Raw genomic sequence first — 22,216 nt, forward strand, 5'->3', positions numbered from 1 at the left:
AAAGTCATAAATGAAGAAGTTCATTTTCGAAACACTGATCCTATTCTTTGACATTGCATCGTGGGACAGTTTGTTTCGTCAACAAATTTGCGAAGTCAAAGCTGGAGTGTCTCTACACTCAATCTACTAAAAAATTTATCACTAAGGTGGTAATTCTTTAGATTCCGTCTGGGGTTACATTACGCTCTCCCGTATAATCAGTGCGTAATAACTATTGCAGTAAGTTATTCCGCAATTCGAGCACATTTAGACGCGCCTCAGCGGTCACGTGCGCCTGTCCATCTTCAGGACTCAAACAGGACGTTTAGATATTTGTGAATTACCTACTCTCCACCTTGCGTTCCTAGGTGATTTGCAGAACGCAAATCTAGTTATGTACCTACACGTGAAACTTATTTATTGCCAGACGGTAGGAAGTGGAGGACACGAATTGATTGGCTCAGATGCTGCTACACATGTAGTACGATATTGCAATGCATATGTTGTTCAGAATTACATACATGATTGACGACATAAGGAATCTGGGTCTGGCTCTGAGTCGTGCGCCGATAGCCTATTAGTAGGCGACCACTCGCGGTAAGCGGGAAATCCGGGTTCGACTCCCAGTCAGGCACACATTTTCAATGTCGTCATTCCGTTATACAGCTGATGATTCTCCATATTCGCGAGTACATATCAAGCACACTTGCCACATGTGCCCGTTTAGTTAAGATATGGAAAACAAGGCTCGCAGTACCAGCAAGTAAATTCTGTACCAGTATTTGCACTCAGTGGTGTTTCACATTACGTCTTCACACAATAAATAACATTCAGTATTTGCATGGTGTTAAATCTTAATCTTACTAATTACTCGATGCTGCACTGTTAAATAATTTCCATACATTTATGGAGCACCACTGGATGTACATGTACAACTCTACTACGCACTGCACAGCACAATTGGGAAATGGACTTGATGTCAGTCACTGGTGAGTTTGAACAGATCCAATAAACCGTAACAGGAAGCTCGGAAAAATACACTCCTGGAAATTGAAATAAGAACACCGTGAATTCATTGTCCCAGGAAGGGGAAACTTTATTGACACATTCCTGGGGTCAGATACATCACATGATCACACTGACAGAACCACAGGCACATAGACACAGGCAACAGAGCATGCACAATGTCGGCACTAGTACAGTGTATATCCACCTTTCGCAGCAATGCAGGCTGCTATTCTTCCATGGAGACGATCGTAGAGATGCTGGATGTAGTCCTGTGGAACGGCTTGCCATGCCATTTCCACCTGGCGCCTCAGTTGGACCAGCGTTCGTGCTGGACGTGCAGACCGCGTGAGACGACGCTTCATCCAGTCCCAAGTCCCAAACATGCTCAATGGGGGACAGATCCGGAGATCTTGCTGGCCAGAGTACTTGACTTACACCTTCTAGAGCACGTTGGGTGGCACGGGATACATGCGGACGTGCATTGTCCTGTTGGAACAGCAAGTTCCCTTGCCGGTCTAGGAATGGTAGAACGATGGGTTCGATGACGGTTTGGATGTACCGTGCACTATTCAGTGTCCCCTCGACCATCACCAGTGGTGTACGGCCAGTGTAGGAGATCGCTCCCCACACCATGATGCCGGGTGTTGGCCCTGTGTGCCTCGGTCGTATGCAGTCCTGATTGTGGCGCTCACCTGCACGGCGCCAAACACGCATACGACCATCATTGGCACCAAGGCAGAAGCGACTCTCATCGCTGAAGACGACACGTCTCCATTCGTCCCTCCATTCACGCCTGTCGCGACACCACTGGAGGCGGGCTGCACGATGTTGGGGCGTGAGCGGAAGACGGCCTAACGGTGTGCGGGACCGTAGCCCAGCTTCATGGAGACGGTTGCGAATGGTCCTCGCCGATACCCCAGGAGCAACAGTGTCCCTAATTTGCTGGGAAGTGGCGGTGCGGTCCCCTACGGCACTGCGTAGGATCCTACGGTCTTGGCGTGCATCCGTGCGTCGCTGCGGTCCGGTCCCAGGTCGACGGGCACGTGCACCTTCCGCCGACCACTGGCGACAACATCGATGTACTGTGGAGACCTCACGCCCCACGTGTTGAGCAATTCGGCGGTACGTCCACCCGGCCTCCCGCATGCCCACTATACGCCCTCGCTCAAAGTCCGTCAGCTCACATACGGTTCACGTCCACGCTGTCGCGGCATGCTACCAGTGTTAAAGACTGCGATGGAGCTCCGTATGCCACGGCAAACTGGCTGACACTGACGGCGGCGGTGCACAAATGCTGCGCAGCTAGCGCCATTCGACGGCCAACACCGCGGTTCCTGGGGTGTCCGCTGTGCCGTGCGTGTGATCATTGCTTGTACAGCCCTCTCGCAGTGTCCGGAGCAAGTATGGTGGGTCTGACACACCGGTGTCAATGTGTTCTTTTTTCCATTTCCAGGAGTGTATGTAACGGAGCATAAGACTCTTCGTCCCCGAATACAGGGGCAGTAGAGAGGCGAAATTTTCTTTAGTGTTTTAGTGTTCTACAATCCAGTGTCCGCCCCCGGTAGCTGAGTGGTCAGCGCGAAAGAACGTCAATCCTAAGGGCTCGGGTTCGATTCTCTCTGCTCAGGGACTGGGTGTTGCGTTGTCCTAATCATCATCATTTCATCCCCATCGACGCGCAAGTCGCCGAAGTGGCGTCAAATCGAAAGACTTGCACCCGGCGAACGGTCTGCCCGACGGGAGACCCTAGTCACACGACATTATAATACAAGCCAGTATGTTTTCTGTAAAATACGGTGGTGAAAGAAACTTCCGCGGAGAATTTGGGTAGCATCAGCCGCCATAAAACTGCTGATGTCACTGTACGCCAATTTCTGAATTGTTTTTCATCAGGGTTCCTACATGAGCTGGGTGACCTCCTTGGTTTTCACGATTCATCTAAGCCTTCACTCAACTTCTGTGGAAATAAGGAGGAGCTTGCGGAATGGTGTAAATTTGGTATGTTTGCCAAGAAAATATGCAGAATATATGTGCAAGTAGAGAAGGTGGCCTCGTTCTACGTTTACTAACCGTTATTCAAACGTTACGCAAAAGCCATTCGAGTACTGCAAGCTAACACTGCACTTAGGGTTGGCAAGCGTCTTCCGTCACGTAACAGGCGAGAGCTACGGGGAATGCTTGAGACCGTTGGCCAGTTGGTGCTTCTGCCAGCGAAAGCGAGTACGACCAGCGTGTGGGTGCGGCTGACGATTCTCCTCAGCTGGAACTGCGAAGTACCGAACACTTGGAAGCAATGCCAGGAAGTTGCTGCATCACTAACAGGTCTCTCAAATATCTAAACGCGCTAAGAACGAGATTCAAGCTACCGCCTCCTGACAAGAAGGGGCGAAAGATATACAGTTTCAATTAAATACGATCTGATGTGTGTCGTAATTTCTAAAGTCTGGGATGCACAAGTATGCTGCTGCTTGATCATGTAAATGATTCGTCAAGTAGGAGAGCATGAAACCGAGTGACAAGTATTTCCTCAACGCGCAATGGAATTTTTAGAATAGGTAAATGATTCTTCCATTGGTGTTTGCAGACGAAATGATTGAAAATCGGCTTTGCAAAACGAGGCAGAGTTCACATCGTAAGAGAGGTTTTTGTACTTTATTATTCTTGATGATATAAATCCACAAATATATTATTTTTGTGATATTTCCCCTTTTTTACTGATTCACTGCTAGGGGTGGGAAGACAGGGGAAGGGGAACGAGTTTCTGATTAGTAGCCCATTACTCGCTCATTGTCTACTTTGACCGCCTCTATTTGTAGGGTAAATACAAATTAATTAAAGAGAGACAGTCTCCAGATTGTTAATTGACGATTCCTCTTCGAAATAGTATCCACAGAAATTTTGTGCATCAGAGGGTACCGGTTAGATCTTGACCAGCATTGTTGCGACTGGGGATCGATTCCCATCGCTGCAAGATGGGCGGGGGCAGTAACAAAAATTATTATTTGGTATGGTCGTGCAAAGAAAATTGTGAACATAAGAAGCTTTGCAAAAACTGCAATTATTCTTGATGAATATCAGTCCACAATCTGTATTAAAAATGTGCAGAATTCCCTTGAGCCTGAGAAAAATCAGAGAAGTATGTGTTTCAGGATTTTACTACGCACGGTGAATGTATTACAGCACAGAAAGTGACCCAAAGGCTCGTGAAATCCAGCAACAGAAGCAGATTACCGTATTTTTCGATGACAGTAGTACGTAATGTCCGCTCTCTAACACTGAAGATTTAGTATAATTTGCTTACGAAAGCCGTTGGCGTTTCTTGGACGTTAGGCTTCAGAGAATCATCTGCATCTCAACTCACGTTTCGATCCTAGTTGGTGTTGTAGACTCGCGCTGTTCACTCAGGAACGACAGAAAATATTTTCTCCGTTCAGGTTCCTCGTAAGATCAATTTCTGCATGACGCTTGTCTCCATCCCTGAGTTTCAAATTTATTTTCGAATTAGTCTTGTGGCTCTTCTAGTCAAAGTAACACTTACACGCAACGTCTATAAATATTTGTTGGATATTTTCCAATCTCTGTCTTCCTACCCCTATGCAGCTCCCTGTAGTACGTTCCATAATCTTGTCCGTATTGTTATTGCTTTCCACATATTTCTTTCCTCACCGATTCCACAAAGAACCTTCGGATTTGTCATGAGTTCGCCATTTTTACTACATCCTTATACAACATCACATTTCAAAGGCTTCGATATTCGCAATGTCAGTGATTCACTCTTATACAATGATTTGCTCCAAGCCTACATTCTCAGAAATTTATTCCTGAGATTAAGGACTATATTGTATGGTAGTAGATTTGTTTTATCGTGGAACGCCCTGTTAGCGTGTACTAGTCTGCTTCTTACATCCTCATCTTCGTCCACAAATTTTGATGTTAAGTTCATCGCTAATCCCTTTTCTGCTACTCGTCATTACTTTCGTCTTTCTTTCGTCTACTGTCAATCAGTATTCTGTTCAAAATGGTTCAAATGGCTCTGAGCACTATGGGATTTAACTTCTAAGGTCATCAGTCCTCTAGAACTTAGAGCTACTTAAATCTAACTAATCTAAGGACATCACAGACAGCCATGCCCGAGGCAGGATTCGAACCTGCGACCGTAGCGGTCTCGCGGTTCCAGACTGTAGCACCTAGACCCGCTCGGCCACCCCGGCCGGCCAGTATTCTGTGTCCAATATGCAAATCAACAGCTGCTTTAATTCTTTCTGTCACTAAGAATAACGGTGTCGTCACTGAATTCTATGACTGACGTCTTTTCATCTTGAATTTTAGATCCACTCTTGGACTTTTATTTCCACCATTGCTTCTTCCATGTACGGGTTGCATAGCAGGGGACAAAACTGCATTTACATCTTACAATCTTTTTAATTCGAGCATTCTTTACTTGGACTTCTATTATTATTATTCCCTCTTGGCTCATGTACATATTATATATATTATACGTGACTCGTGTTCCACTAAATATTACGGCTGTTTTTCTGAGAATTTCGATCCTCTTGCAGCATTCAACTATGTAGAACGATTTTGCTAGGCCGAAAAAGTGCCTTGGTTTTTCTTGACTCTTGCCTCTGTTGTCAATATATTGAGCATTATTTCGGTTTATTTGCAGTGTAAATATGGTAAAAATTGAGAATAAGAAACAAAAGTTTTGACGCAGGCAGTCGATCCTACGACCCTCGGATTTCGCGCTGCGCCAACTGCTGCCTGGAAGCTACGCTAACATAAATGATTCTGTTGTGTTGGCAGAAGAGCCAACACCGTGTTACTAGTGGACGCCGAAATGCACGCGTTTTAGCTCACTCAGGCTGGCGTGAGGAGGGAAGAACTATACTGACGTGAGGTCTGGAACATGACAAGGAATTAGAATTCAGAAAGCGGACGTAATTAGTTTGATACTTACCTTGAATCCATTAATGATGAACGTCGCTCTTGACGGTACATGATTCACAATATTATCTGTTAGTAACTGAATATGGCGCCTTGCTAGGTCGTAGCAAATGACGTAGCTGAAGGCTATGCTAAACTGTCGTCTCTGCAAATGAGAGCGTATGTAGTCAGTGAACCATCGATAGCAAAGTCGGCTGTACAACTGGGACGAGTGCTAGGGAGACTCTCTAGACTAGACCTGCCGTGTGGCGGCGCTCGGTCTGCAATCACTGATAGTGGCGACACGCGGGTCCGACGTATACTAACGGACCGCGGTCGATTTAAAGGCCACCACCTAGCAAGTGTGGTGTCTGGCGGTGACACCACAGGTTCACACCTTGCTCCCACTTCTGTGACTTTCCTCACTGACCAACCCAACATTTACCACAAATTTGGACACAATCGGTGACGCCGACTAGGCGCGGTCGCCTTGTGAGCCAGATTCGGCCACTTCCTGCAACGTCAGCAGACAGCGCCGACTGAGCACTCGAGCAGCTGCGGGCATCCTTGACGTAACAGCGGCCGCCAGGAACCGGACTTGGTCCGCAAGCCGGCCTCTGCGACTGCGCGGCCCTGAAAGCGCCGGTAAGGCTCAGATTCCTGCGCGCCGAGGCAGGTGAATGTCGGCCGTGCCCCTGCGGCCGGCGCCGCTGCCCGCCCTCAAGGGCGCCGCGCCGGGCCCTGCGGCCACGCCCACCGACGGCCACCAGCTCCTCCCCTGGGAAGCTGTTCAACTCGACCCATCCAAAAACACATAATACCGCCTACCGTGTACACAGGCCAATCTGCAGCATATCTGTGCATGTGCAAGTGGAATGATCATATAAAATTAATTGTTGGTAAGGCGGGTGCCAGGTTGAGATTCATCGGGAGAGTCCTTAGGAAATGTAGTCCATCAACAAAGGAGGTGGCTTACAAAACACTCGTTCGACCTATACTTGAGTATTGCTCATCAGTGTGGGATCCGTACCAGGTCGGGTTGACAGAGGAGATAGAGAAGATCCAAAGAAGAGCGGCGTGTTTCGTCACAGGGTTACTTGGTAAGCGTGATAGCCTAACGGAGATGTTTAGCAAACTCAAGTGGCAGACTCTGCAAGAGAGGCGCTCTGCATCATGGTGTAGCTTGCTGTCCAGGTTTCGAGAGGGTGCGTTTCTGGATGAGATATCGAATATATTGCTTCCCCCTACTTATACCTCCCGAGGAGATCGCAAATGTAAAATTAGAGAGATTCGAGTGCGCACAGAGGCTTTTCGGCAGTCGGTCTTCCCGCGAACCATAAACGACTGGAGCAGGAAATGGAGTTAATGACAGTGGCACGTAAAGTGCCCTCCGCCTCACACCGTTGGGTGGCTTGCGGAGTATAAATGTAGATGTAGATGAAGATGTCATACGGCTACGTGTGTTTGTTGACGGCTTACATGCCAGATTCTGTCTGATGGACTATTCACTTGTTCGTTTGCTCGTTTTGGGCGGAAGGTATTATTTTCGACAGAAACTTGGCACAAATTCGTTTCTATACGTCCTGGAAGGTTCCTCGTAATGCGTATAAATCACTTTCTGCGAATGCCCAGATTTATCCTTCATCAATCATATCAGTTGTGCGAGTGGATTAGGGATTTTCTGTCTGAAAGGTGACAGTTCGTGGCCACTGACGGGAAGACATCGAGTGAAACAAATGATATCTGGCGTCCCATGGGCCCTCTGCTGCTCCACATCTATACAGGGTGTTAGCAAATTCCCTCTACAAACTTCTAGGAGTTGTAGAGGGGATTGAGTACATAATATTTTGAATAGGAAGCCATATTCGGAAACGTACCGTTTCCGTTCTACGATGGTTTCACTTCAGATCTTTAACTCATCCACTACCGCTTCAAGAACTGAATTAGGCTTAACGCAGTACAGTTACTAGGTAGCAGGTCGAAAGGAAACATAACGAAACATTTGTCACTTAAGCACATTTGTTCGTGTTAACATTTAAACATTACGTGTTTACATTATCCCAAAACGAAAAAGAACCCAATATACTGTACGCACATAGCAGTACTGAAGCATTACAACAGCCGCTCGATGTGGCAACCGCCAACGTTGTTACAGACAGTGTACTTATGAAGTTTTTTCTGGTACAAGCTCTCCATCCACCTGGTGTATCTTCAATTTCTAGTGCAGCGGTCAGATCTCGTTCCAGCAGATCTTCCTCTGTCAACTGGAGCAGACGTTAAGCTACATCAGGTAACCGTCTGACGTGGTACACGTCTGCACTATCTACACTGTTGCATCTCAGGACAAGTAACTTTTCTCTTTCCCTTAGCAGACGTGGACGCATTAAACATTTGAACTAAAACAGTCGTAGAAAAGGAACGGCACGTTTCCGGACATAGGTTTCTATTCAAAATATTATGTACTCTTTCTCCTCTACAAGTTGTAACACTCCCTTATTTATTCTATTATTATAGCCCGTTCGTTCGGGATCTGATAGCAGCCCATGTAAGTATCAGTTAATGTGACCGTGTACCTAATGGGGCTGGCAATCGGATTGGACTGCTACGGAGTTGTTACATTCCATTCTGTCTTTCTCAAATGCTGTAATAATGTACTGTCTGGTAAGAAAGAGAACAACAACACAGCTTCACTTATCAAGACCTATATTCGTATCAAAAAACACCAAAAGAAGGAGACAGCCACTGCCTTCGTCATACACTGTTAATAACGGCTAATCTCAGCACAGGTTTCTTCGTTATTCATAATCGTCACACGCAAAATCCAACCACTGTAATCCAACACTGTAATCCAAATAATGCCGGCGCGGTAGACGCGGAATCTCAATAACGGCACACAAATATCACTGAATCACTCTAATAATTATACTGTTTCACTTTTCCGTATTATACTAACACAAAGGGGTTAAACCGCGGCGATGGCCACTCCCTTTGTCGGTAATTTGTATCAACAACTGCTGGCTTCTGCACAGCTCTCTGCCCGCCTCGCGGGAACCTACAACACACACACTGACTGAACTGACTCTCGCTCTCGCGACCCAACACACTATCGATAGTTGCCCTGTCGACCTGTGCTGATGCAAACTTAGTAGTAAGGGCCTGCGGACCCCTTACAAAGTGCTAGAAGTTGATCGGGGGAATTTCCGAACACCCTGATTTAGAAGACAATCGGAGCAGGGCTCTTGCATTTTTTACAGATGATCCTCTCATTTACCGTCTATTAAACTCACCAGAAGATCAAAACCAACTGCTAAACGATTTAGACGAGATGTCTGTATGGTGGGAAAACTGCCAGTTGACTCTGAATAATGAAAACTGTGACGTCATCCACATGAGTATGAAAAGAAATCTGCTAAGTATCGGTTACAAGCTAAATCACACAAATCTGATGGCTGTGAGTTCAACTAAATACATAGAGGTAACAATTACGCACGGTTAAATTGGAATGTTTACATAGTAATGTTGCGGGGAAGCGCCCCAAAAACTGCGTTCTATTGGCAGAACACTTAAAAGAACCCAAAGATCTGTTAAAGAGACTGCCTACAGTACACTTGTACTTCCTCTGCTGGAATAGTGGTGCACGCTATGGGCTTCTTACCAGACAGGATTAACGAAAGACATCTACAAAGTTCAAATAAGGATAGCTTGGTTTGTATGTCGTGAAATATGGGAGAGAATATCACGGATATGACATACAAATTAGGGTGATAATCATTAAAATTTAGGCGCTTTTCGTTGCAGTTCGATGAACCCTCTGCCCGACACATAAGCATGAATTGCAGAGTAGTCAAATAGATGTCGATGTGGAATGTAAACACTTTCTCAATGGTAGAGCAACAGACCTGGTGGTCCGCTTATGAGTATATTAAACATCTACAGTCAAGGCCTTAAAAAAGGACGCTGGTCGCTTTGGAGCGCCGAGGACAGCGTATAATTGCCACCTGGCAGTCATTACGTCCTCCGCCCCTGACGTCAGCCATCTCAGTGATGTGGTGCCTATGTACCAGTCGCTTGTACGAGTCAGCACAGTGAGATAAATCGACGCGAGACATGACAGGATGACAGAAAGAGCGTATGACCAGATCGTGAATGAAGTTGCCCAAATTGTTGATATATCAACAATGTGTCTACAAGGAATAGTGTACCAGCTCTGTACCACGCACTAGGAACAGTGATTTTAAAAGGATCCTAATCAACGGGGATCGCAGACGAATTTCATGCCTTATTAGTAATGATCGCTCGTAAACGCCGTAGAAATTACTGTTATCAGTGAATGCAAGCCCATCTCAACCAGTTTCCGAGCGAGTTTATGTTGGGAATTGCTTGAAATGGACATTTGGAGGCGGATATGTCGCATAATGCTATTTACCATAGAGGCACATAATGCTGCGCACCTTCAGCGAACCAGACAACACAGAAACGGGACAGCAGCTACCCGTAGTAGCGTGGTGTAGGCGGACGAGTCGCGATTTTGCTCCATTTTTTTTTCTCTCAAATGATGCTTGGTGTCCACTGTTCGTACGGGCCAATGAGGTGTTTAAACCGCAGAACCTGTACAGTGAAGTTCAGGCCAGAGCTGGTTCTCTGGTGATTTGGTGGTGTTTTTCATACCACTAACTTGGCCTATTTACTCAGATTACTATCAACATGAAGCAAGATATTTCAACACTGTCGGTGACCAAGTGTTGGCCTTTATTATACATTTCCATTATGAGTACGCTGACGACACTCTTATCTCCCAGGCTGACAAATGCCCTATTTACAGTGCTCATGCATAAGTTCCTGATGCGACGAAGACTTAAACACCCTATCGTATCTCGATTGACCTGCTAATTCACCCGATCTTAATCCCTCGGGTGGGACTATTTGGAGCAAGTGTTGAAACGAAGCAATCAACACCACCATTTTGGTAACTCTACAGGATTTAATTCACAACGAGTGGCTTCAGATGGAAGCTGCAGATTCTTTTCCTCTGCGAATTGAGGCCATTATCATGCCTTGAGGCTGTGTTACATGGTATTAGCTTGGTTTCTGTCGGTGTAACTTTTTTTTCATTACACTAATCTCTCATAAAAAGACCTGAAAATAATAGTGATGACTTATACCTAGTCAACCTAGGAGGATATTCCTTGGCAGAGCTCACAAGCAATATAGCTAGTCTTTGGTTGCCAGATGAACTATTCGCTCCAGCATCTGCAAGTGACTCCTTACATAACGAGGAAAAGAAACGGAAGAAACAAGTTTTCACGGTCATCCTTGGTACTACCAGCAATCTTCCTGATGCAGTTGCCGCAACAATTTCTCCCGTTATCCTTGCCCAGAACTGGTTCTTCATCTCTAATAAAGCCGGCAACGATGGTTAAGAGCTGACCTTAATATTTATTTACCACGACGAAGTTTTCTCGAACCAGAATTTGCTTTTCTGAATGGTATGCCCGAGATAAATTTAGCTATTTGCTTTGGGATTATGTTTCTTTCCACACATAAAACGATATTCAGCGTTACTGCATTTACATTTAAAAATGCAGTTCGAAACGTAAAACACGATGTAATCCACTCGAACGTGATAGCATGAACATACAAAGGATTAGATGGCAGAACACAAGGTTGTTTGGTGCAGAACAGTATTTTACTGGTGCCTTATTAAAGAGGCAATGGTCTCACATAGTGGGCGATTAAGAACGAAGTAATATTTACTTTTATTGCTGAGAATCAATGTTTTACGTCATATATGACGACTATTAAATAATTCCGGTTTCGCAGTTATTTCAGCGAATCATACTGTCATTGAAACAAACGGAAACAAGTTTGATTTTATCCATAACATAAACGAAAACAATATTGTATCATGATACGATAGAAATTTGCGAAAGTCGTAGCTGAGCCTTATCTATTTCATACATAGTAGGGCCAAGGCGAAATATGTTTTATCTTAGCAAACTAGTCCTATCGTACTGCCGTATATAACGAAAGGGCCTGGCATGGGGGCAACGCGTAGCGGTGTTTATACTGCAATAGCCGATCCCGGCCATCTTACCTTTCAGATTGAGCAGATTTCTCACATACTTTTGAGAAAAGTTTCATCATTAAGCGTTAAGTCGTTGTATCCGTATAATTTTTCCTTTCGAACTCCGCTGGAAAGTATACCGTTCCAATTTACGTACTTCAGTATTTCGATTGACAAGAGTTAAGAGGATGAAACAGGCAACAAAATTAGGTGCTCCCTCTCCTCCTATCATTCACTGAGAACCTCGTTTGAATATATTTAACTATTCACGTAAGGAAACGATATTACTCCTCACGTGACTCACGCTGCATAAAGCACAGAAGCAACGACTCTGTTACACTGTCGAGAAAGAATGCAATGGTAATGCTTCTGCTGTAGCATGCGACTGCAACTTGAATGACATCAATTCAGATCCTCTGAGTGACGCCCAGTAGACAGGTGCTATGAAACAGTTTTATCTGAATGTTACACAGTGGTATCTCATGAGGTTTTCTTATACAAGAAGCGGTATTGTCTACGTTATTACTCAAATGAAGACGAGGGCTATGCGAGGGCTGTACGAGGGCTATTGGTTTTTCAAGGTCCGATCTGTTGCAAAATTAAAACAACAGTGAAAACTCCAATGAAGCTTTGAGTAGACGAGTCGTACAGTGCCTTTAGTATGCCCATCGATGGCGTCACGTCGAACGTTTAATTTCTGAGCGCACAGTGAGCGCGTAAAAGTCTCCCGCCAAGTGTGAAGTGCGAGCTTCATTCGATTTTTCATGCTAAAGGGTTCCGCCTGATTTCATGCAACCCGCATAACGTAACTGTCACGCATGACTGAAAAGTCCGTCGCTACAATACTCGGTCGCACGAACCAGCTGCAACGAAGACGCTCTTGCAGCTTTATCGCTAGGAAGAAAGCCATACAGCCCAGACTTGGCTCTCCCTGATTTTCATCTCTATGCTCACATGAACCGCTAGCTATGACGACAGAATTTTTGCACAGACAACAAGCTACAGACCAGCTGCAAGGCATAGCTAAATGCTGCAAATAAACATCTTTGATTTTCACTGTAGTTTTTATTTCGCGACAGAACGGACCTTCAAAAAATAGCATTCGTAATAAAAAACAAAATGTACCTGAGCAATACTGGCAGGTCGCCGGTCGCCCGCAGTCTTCAGTGTGAATGGTTTGTTTACTGACGTGCCTCTGTTTTTCAGGACCCATCCAGTTTCCGCCAGCGCCTCCCAGCCTGGACAGCAGCGGGGTCGTCGTGGGCGCCTCGGGGTACGGTTTTGTACCACCCGGCACGCAAAACCGTAAGTTGTCAAAGTCCTCACGTGTTTCAGCGATAACACCTGTTCCCACGTTTACATCGTCTCTGGACAGTAAATCTGTTACCTAACGCGTGTCTCCTCGATCGTCGTTTCAGCAACCACTATCCCGACCAACAGTTCTTTCCAAATTACACCTTCTGTCATGCCTCCGCCAATTCAATGCATCTTTAACTGAACTACTTATTTTTGGGATTTCTCTCAGAGTTACTTTTGCAAACCTGACGCCTTGTGACGGAGTATGTGGTGCCTGGCCACTTACCTTGAATGGATTTGCCTTTAAGGCCCAGTTTTTGTCCCTGCGTTTTCTGATTCTATTAGGAGGGATTCATTGAACTTGGTCTACAGTATTGTGTCAACTACACTTGAATAAAACGCGTCAGCACTTTGACTATAATTTTTAACTATTCATTTTTCTCAACTGAGACACTAGTTTCGTGTCGATGCAACTATCTTCACGGTTTTCGATCCCCTCCTAGCTTATGTTAATTCCTTCATCTTAGGTTTCTTACTATAACTACGTTGTCTGTAATCTGTTACACACGATGATTCAGCTTCCTATGGATTTTATGAAACCTGCGACGCCTTAAAATACCAAGCACACGATTTTCACATTCTCTCGCTTGCTACACGCAAACTGTTAGTCCTACAGAAAAAATGAACACGATATTTTTCTAGGAAATTTAATGTTCCCGGGTTCGATTCCCGGCGGGGTCAGGGATTTTCTCCGCCTCGTGATGACTGGGTGTTGTGTGCTGTCCTTAGGTTAGTTACGTTTAAGTAGTTCTAAGTTCTAGGGGACTGATGACCATAGATGTTAAGTCCCATAGTGTTCAGAGCCATTTGAACCATTTTTTTAGGAAATTTAATGTAGTTAAATTTTACACTTGGATACGTTTTCGCTAGAGGCCGCATTTTTCGAATTAATCATGAAAAGCATACAAGAGTGACCTTCAGAAACGTTTATCTTGAATCACTCGGAAACCGTGGCCTCCAGCGGAAACGTATTCCAGTACAAAATTTAACTACGTTAAATTTCCTACAAAAAGGTCCTGTTCATTTTTTTTTCTGTAGTGAGTGAGAGATTGTGAAAATCTTGCCTGTGGCGTTTGAACGTGTTGCAAATTGCGCAACCCATAGATAGGGGCAATGTACGTTCTAATGTTCGCTTATCCCTGTAATTTTCTCTTCTACTATGCTTTTTAACGTCAGGTTCACAAATATTTTATACTGTAGCTCATGTAAGAATAGCCTGCCTCTTCTCCTGGTAACTGTATTTCTGTGCTTACGTTTACATTGTCCCAAGGAGGCGCCGTGGCGACGTGTTTGCCTACCATTACTTCACAACCTAGGATTACAATGACTGATCTTAGCATCCTTATTAGCTTGTATGTCTACTTTACTTACGTAATACGTACTGCCTGTGATTGGCGAGATGACAAAATAATCTGTCTTTACGGACGAGCAGACTACAAACCAATGTATGGCTGTTTGGAAGACGACGGGCCGAATCTCCACCCGGCCATCCAGATTTAGATTTTCCTTGATTTCCCTTAATCGCTCCAGACAAATGCCGCGTAGTTTCTTTTAAATGGCCCATCCTTCACAAATCCGAGCTTGTGCTCCGTCTCTAATGATCTAGTGGTAGATGGGGCGTTAAACCTTACATTTTCTTCCTCACATAGACTTCTTTCCTCACCTACTCTTTCTAATCTTTCCTTACTTTCTTAGGCTACTGCCAGTACCACCTCTGTTGTGCACATTTCATTCCCACATAGTGGTGTTTTGCATACCTACAATTTCACGAAATTCTTCCTCAGGTCAAAGTCAGATTCTATTCTAGCAGAGATCATTTCTTTAAATACTTATTGGTCTTCCCTTTTGCTGCAGTTTCCTCATTTATTCGGAGTACCGGTGTTCTTATCTGGCGATAGAAGGGTTCAAAATGATGAATACTGACACGATTCAGAAAACACCCTTAACTGTTGATCGTCTCAGTCGTGGGTTAGAATAGTCGCAGGTCAGTGAAACATTATATCGTGTTACTTTCAATAGAATCACGCCTGGTAATGCTACGTAATCTTGTATACAACTTCCGTCGTTTTGTCAGCTTTACTTTTTAAAAGGCGCTAGTTCATATACGGCATCAGACTTTCTATTCGTTGAGACTTTTTACCAACTTCAGACAACCATTTTTCTTATGAATTTCAAAGTAGATGTTGCGGCTGGCTTTCTTAAATATATGGTGTATTGTTGTCGCCTAGTGGTAAATATTGTCATAACTGAAATTAAAATAAATGAAACTACGGAATTAAAATTGGTTCATGTCGATGATAATTTATTCGAATTGTAATCTGCAGCGTGAACAAAAAAAATTTTTTTTATGGTGTCACATTTCCTAATTTGGCTGTAATAATTAGACGAAGATCTACTCGTCACACACAGTCAGCAGATTTAGGCTCTGTGCCCATTATCAGTGATCCTACAACTGGAAAAAGGTGCGAGATTGAGACCGAAATCGACTTAATGTTTGAGTGCTATAAAGATTTAACAGTGGACCCTTGCGAAACTTTCTCACTTTTATAGTATTCAGTAATGACAGTTTCTGGAATGAGTGTAGTCGTTGTGATAAGGGTAGTTTGGGAACGAAGATAAAATATCTTTAAAAATGAGTCGAACGACTTGAAATAATAGTCATGAATTTAAGATACATCCTTGTACATACGTTTCCTTGCACATAATGCTGAACAAAATTTTTTACACAGCCTTACAATACATCGGCGTGAACGATATTTGACGTATGAAGGTAATCTTCGTGTAGTTTTCGTTGTACGTTTTACTTAAGGGATACAGATATGTTAGTTGATTTAGTTACCTTTGAAAAAGCTCCATAGAGCTGTTCTTGAGTGAAGACTGACTTTGGTAAATAGAATCCTGACCTTTGAAGCGTTTGTCCGTGCGACTTGTTTATTGTGACCGCAAATGCAATTTTCGTAAGCAACAGTGTTCCTGTGAATTGAAAAGGCATGCTTGGATCAGGTGGTGATAAATTTATCCGTGTTGTTACAACAGCTTTCCCTATGCAGCCAGCTGAGCATTGATTGTAAGGAGGAGACACGTGCGAAACTAATCGCACTTTTATAATTGTAAACAATGACGACATTTGGAATAAGTATCCTTGGGATATGGGTAGCTGGCGACAATACGAAAACGTCTGTCATTTCGGAAAGAATATTCATTTAGAAACGTGAACTTGTACGACGGGCAGAGATAGTGGATAATGGGCTACCGCGGTCGTCACGTTTATTATCTATGACAATGCTGTAGCCGTATACAAATCATCCATTTAATAAATACCTTAAAACAAATAAAATGGTATTGTACGCAGCCAAATACAAATAGACACACACATCTGTCATCAGTGGATGTGTTGCATCTGATGTATTTGACATCTCTGTGCCTAGCTGATACAGTTTTGGTTTTTATTTTAACCTCTTAGTATTGCATGTGAGGGTCTTTTTTTATGAGCTCATCCTCCTGTTTTGAATTGCCAGATGGCAATGTGACACACGTAGGGGCTTTGTAATTCACGTATCAGGCTATCTGAAGATGGCACTATAATTTTGCTGAAACTAGTTAATCAGTATCAGGACATCTGCGAGCTGGCCAATAAAATCTCTATTTTGGAAGTTTTTTAAATTTTTAATACGGTATTTGTCATAAGATAATATGGAAAGGGTCTTTTATTCGTAATTAATAAGTTAAATTCGTAAGATATGGGTTTGAGGCTGGGCATCAATGATGTCCGTGATAGTTATAAGCGTCTTATCTTAACATTTTCCACAAATAGTAAGTTTTAGCACAAAGCCGGTAAGCAACGTCAGAAGCCTGTTCCATGTACGATTAGTATGTTTTGAGAAAAAGAAATGTTGATTTGAGAAATAATAGATATGATATAACAATTACAGCGAATTAAAGAAAATATGACGTCAGTTAGGGGTCATGTTCGCTTTAGAGGGGATTTTAGACGGTCAGGATACACGGACTCAAATACGACAGCTATGCTCGCTGCGGTAATGAATCGCCGCTTACTTAACAAGTGAGCGGCTAAGCTGCCAGATAAGCACGTTATTGGGGACTCCCAGTCTGGAGCCACACGAGAGCGTGCTTGGCCGCAGCGTAACGTAATTACCGGAACTCACAACAAAACCCGCTGCCAACCTGACGGACGTGAGTAACTTTATCTGATACAGCTTGTGATTTGGGATCGAGTAATTTCATAGCGGCCCGCGGGCAAGTTGTGAGCGGTGCGGCGGTCAGTGGGGGACCGGCCACAATATAAATGGAAATGTGGCCCGCGACGCATCGATGACTGCCAATTAGCGCCACGGCACAGTGGCGCAGAACCTCGCCTGCTGCCAGCCGCTCACCTGTGCGCACTCTCGCTGCTCGCTTTTAGCGAATTACTAAAGTTAGATTGAATGCCGAGCAAGTATCGCGCCCAGCCCACGAGCGGGTGTGTGTGTCTCACTCTGTCGCGAAAGTGATAGCGCCCGGAGTGCGCATGACGTCAGCACAAAGGACACCTGCTTCGCTCCTCCATATATTCGTGTCTCCTTCTTATAATCCTCCATTTTCCAGTTCTATTCTTATATGACCTTGTCTTTTATAACTGCTCTTCTCAACCTCTGTCTCTCGTCCTGGTTACCCTTTGAGTCAATGATTTCTTTATGACTAAAGATTTCTACGTGGTATTTCGTCCGACCTTACCTGTTCAGTTTTGTGTCTAGATTACTTCATGTTTGTAGTATTTGCTAAATTACCTGCTCTGATGTTCAAACCATTTGAGCTTCTCTTAAAAATGACTTTGGACATGGTGTTATTTCATGACGAGAAACATGTAGAAAATTATATGAAGTCAGTTTTCCCTGCATCAGGCCGTTTTTATTCAATTAAATACTGTTGTTACGTGAGAGTACAGCCTTACAGAACATTAGACATTTCTCCTGCATTAGGCTGTTTCTATTCGAAACAAACAATTTCATTAATAAAGCAACGAAATTAAGTACTGGTTTGAGACTGATATTTGGCCAGTTCGACAACGGTGCTGTTTCGTAGCAGCATAGATAAAATTTTACCATGTCCTTCGTCTTTCCAATACCATTAACGCAATTTGCCCACCAATTTTTGCTGAAATTTCACAACCAAATGGTAAGAAGTGTTGTATTTATGTGCTCATATTTTCTGGAGCACTCAGATCTCATTAAAAACTTAGTATCGTACCATTAAACAAAGGCCATCAGTATTTCACTAGATTACGTTGCCATGACGAATCGTACAGGAAAAGCTGTGCAATTTACATTAATACGTTAATATACTGGATGTACCACACCCAAAGTGGTACATATTTAACAATGTTGGTAAAACATATTTTTTTAATCATCTGAGATGCTAAAGCAACTATTTGATTGAACGATTTGTTTTTCTTAACGGAATATCTTAGCTCATAAAGCTAAGAGCATGGTTGTGCAACATAGATGGAAGTGCTAGGTACAACAGAGAAACTACATAATTCGTCAACGGCTTCGTTAAGCAAATCCTAAAGCGTCAATGAGACGTCACAGGTGTTCCAGACTCGTACGCTATAAGAAAGGCTTTAGGCATCACTGAGACATTCACTGTCAAAACTCAGAGAGCATACATTTGAAAGGCGCGCGAAGTAACATTACTTCCTTCTACATACTTGTAGAAGGCGATGGCTGTAGAAAGAGATAAATTAGAGCTCTTACGAAGACTTTTCGACAGCCGTTCTTCTCTTCCATCATTCGTGACTGGGACAGGAAAAACATAATTGTGCGCGAAGTGCTCTCCGCCACACATTATAATGTAGCTTGGGGCGTGTAGAAATGTTCTCATGGAAACGTTTTGTACAGTTAACTTGGAAATGAGTTAAGTTTGGAACAGACGTTTTCCTCTTGAATATAGCGTGGCAGGACCGAAAGGACGTTACTTCGCACTTGGCTCTAGTTACACCTACAAGCAAAAGTTGTAAAAATTTTCAACATAATTTTCGTGCTCAGTGGTTCAAATCATTTCAACTTAGGCGGTCAGTCTCCCAGAACCTTCAGGCTCAGACATTTCAAGGAACAGTCGTTTCTCCTTAGTGGAGAGGAACCACGCCAACTCCGAAACGTGTGAAGTTGCATCCCGTCATAGCGTAAGCGATAACAGGGACAGAGCTGCGTTATGAAACAATGGGAATTAAGTGTGTTTGGCATCAGGTTTCTGTGCATCTTTGTTCCCGTCAATTACCCTGCCCGTATGTTCCTATCGGAGACCAGCTGTTCTATAGATGTTCACCTACTTCTGACTTACTAATTCTGTAATGCTCTCATTTCACAGTGCTCCCTCGTTTCTTTTCCGTCTCTGGACGTATCATCAGTTCTGTATGAGAAATAGCTAATGCTCAACGATGGGTGGTGATCATTTCTCAACAAAAAGTAATATTACTCAGCTTTCATAAAGCAAGGGAAGTTACTTGCACCGACTATCTACGAACCTTACGCAATGCTGTAGCCATTCTCCCACCTGACGCTTACACCCATACTAGAACCTAATGTACGTCTTTTGAAATATTCGTTTTTCTCCTTCAAGAGCGTGGAAACTGGAGTCTTCATTGGGCAAACTGCAACTGTTGTACTGAGTAGCTGCATTGTTTCTATTTTTTAGCATCTTCCTTTGATAAGCAAAACACTTCAATTACAAGTCTTAAGCTTTGATCGGGTTGCTCCCTTTCACATCATTTCTTCCGCAGCAACAACTCCTGCGTAGATTTCTGTGTGCCAGCTATGGATTTCGAAGAAAAAGGAAGAACAAGTGAAGGAGTGTAGCTCCAGATCAAAAAAACAAATTGAGCCATTTAACGTCACCAGAAAATGGCCTGAGGACACCTCAGACAACAATCAAGAACTCAAGTTCCATAATATTCTAATTTTCTATGAAAGGATTACCACAACTGTTGACATCGCTTTACTCTTAGTCTTGTTCTCCTAAAGAATTAGTTATATTTGTCAAACTAACGGTACAGTGTAACGCATAAGTACCTCCGAGGTTTCAGAAGACTGCTGCATGAAAACTGCAAGATATACAGAAACAGACACACATCAGTGGACAGACCATCTTTCCAAGTTTCTAACGCTCTTTATAGCTACTCAATGTGAGCGTCGTATATGACAAAGTAAATTTTAATAGGTGCATGGAATTATTGAAGTTGCTGTTGTGGGAAGGGGCAACACAGCCAGCTTTCTAAATCTTTTCACTGGGTTGCCTTTCTTCAGGCATCAGACTAATTTGATGCTACAATACGGAGCGTATGATTTCAGTAAATGTTCAGACACACTACCCTCTAGTGGAGGGCTCTGTAACTAGGACAAGATACTTATTACGAATCACGGCTTGGAGAGTTGCTCTATCCACTGACATGCGTAATATTCCTGGGCAAACTGCAAAGGTACTTATGAATAGCCCTTTGTTTTGACCGTAATTATTTTTGTTGTCTCTGAAGTTAGTACAATCAATGCTAATAATTCTATGCAGAGGAAAAAGGCATAAAATAAAGTTCTGTGCCATTACTTGCTGCCACACGGCTATCGTTTAAGCAATCCTATTATGTAGTGAAAAAATGTTCAGAAGTTAACAGATTATATCAAGTCTGAATGACCGTTACTTTGCTAGCTGTACGTTCGTGTTACACAGTTTGGTGAAGTCGTGTTACGCACGTGATGAATTATCTGTAGACTGCTTTCCCGGTGTTGCAGGTCGCCCTCTGTCCGTCGGCCGCCACTTCTTCTGAACCCTCCACCACCGCCACGCACGGTCACGAGCAGCAATGCGATGTGACGCGAGCGAGTCTCAGCCATCCAGCACCACACCAGCTCCCAGCACCTCACCCCACCCGCCATCACACTTCCGCCGCAGAGCAGAATCTGCCAACAAAGCTGTACTTCACACACTTGGCCACAACCACCGGTCCATCGACTGTCGCGAGGCAGAGAGCATCAGTGGGCGAGCGAGCAATGCGCTCTCGTCTGTCTGTCTCTCGCACCTCGACTCCGTCCACTTCTGCACTGTCGAATCACTACACGAGCAGGCGGGCGTCTGACCACGCTGCCGATCTGGTGACGCAGCCGGCTCTGACGTAGATGCCATCGTCACGAACTGCTGTTACCAACGACATCCATGTATTTATTGTCACTATTGTCATTTCATTGTAACTGTTAATGCGTGTGATTCTCTGTGATTGCTGGTTTTATCATGTTGATAATAAATGCAGTTGCGGAGCTATTAAAACACTTTGTGCTTATTTACCATACCTTTCTTCTGCCAAATATACCCTCTATTTATTGAACTATTTGTTGTGCGTGTGTGTGTGTGTGTGTGTGTGACAGAGAGAGAGAGAGAGAGAGAGAGAGAGAGAGAGAATACGCCGGAAGACAATCATCAGTTTCGCGTTCTTTCCGTGAACGGGAATAATGCAGAGCCTCCGGAATAATAAGACTGTGAAAAGGTTTATACATTTGAGAAACTGACTCACAAGGGGAGGTCCCCGGGAGTGGGACTCACTTCTTGAAACAATCTATACGGTGATGTAGATTATCGTCTCAGGTATCACACCGTGCAGCCATTCACCCTGATCGGCTCTAGTTTGCGAATAATCAAAAAAAAGAAAAAAAAAGAAATGTCATAATATCAGTTGATACTTTAGAGCTTTAAAAATAGCACCGGTAAGCAGATTTGCGGCGTAGTGCAATGGTTAAGGTGGATACCCCACACGAGGAAGGTTGTGGGTGAGGACCTCATCACTCACGATTTTTGAAATTTGATTGTTATTTTTATTCAGTTAATAGGATCAAATGTAACCTT

At 43.8% G+C, this 22,216-nt stretch overlaps 1 protein-coding gene across 1 annotated transcript in view; it reads left to right on the forward strand.

The window, feature by feature from the left end:
* Nucleotides 1–21,643, forward strand: part of LOC126235163 (uncharacterized) — a 41,217-nt gene extending 19,574 nt beyond the window's left edge. The window contains exons 3-4 of the mRNA XM_049943899.1: nucleotides 13,181–13,279; nucleotides 21,112–21,643. Of these exons, the coding sequence (XP_049799856.1) occupies nucleotides 13,181–13,279; nucleotides 21,112–21,146 (134 nt within the window). The 3' untranslated portion in view covers nucleotides 21,147–21,643. The remainder of the gene's footprint in view (nucleotides 1–13,180; nucleotides 13,280–21,111) is intronic.
* Nucleotides 21,644–22,216: the final 573 nt, after the last annotated feature.

The sequence above is a fragment of the Schistocerca nitens genome, chromosome 1 (genome assembly GCF_023898315.1).
Source record: "Schistocerca nitens isolate TAMUIC-IGC-003100 chromosome 1, iqSchNite1.1, whole genome shotgun sequence".
Taxonomy (NCBI): Eukaryota; Metazoa; Arthropoda; class Insecta; order Orthoptera; family Acrididae; genus Schistocerca; species Schistocerca nitens.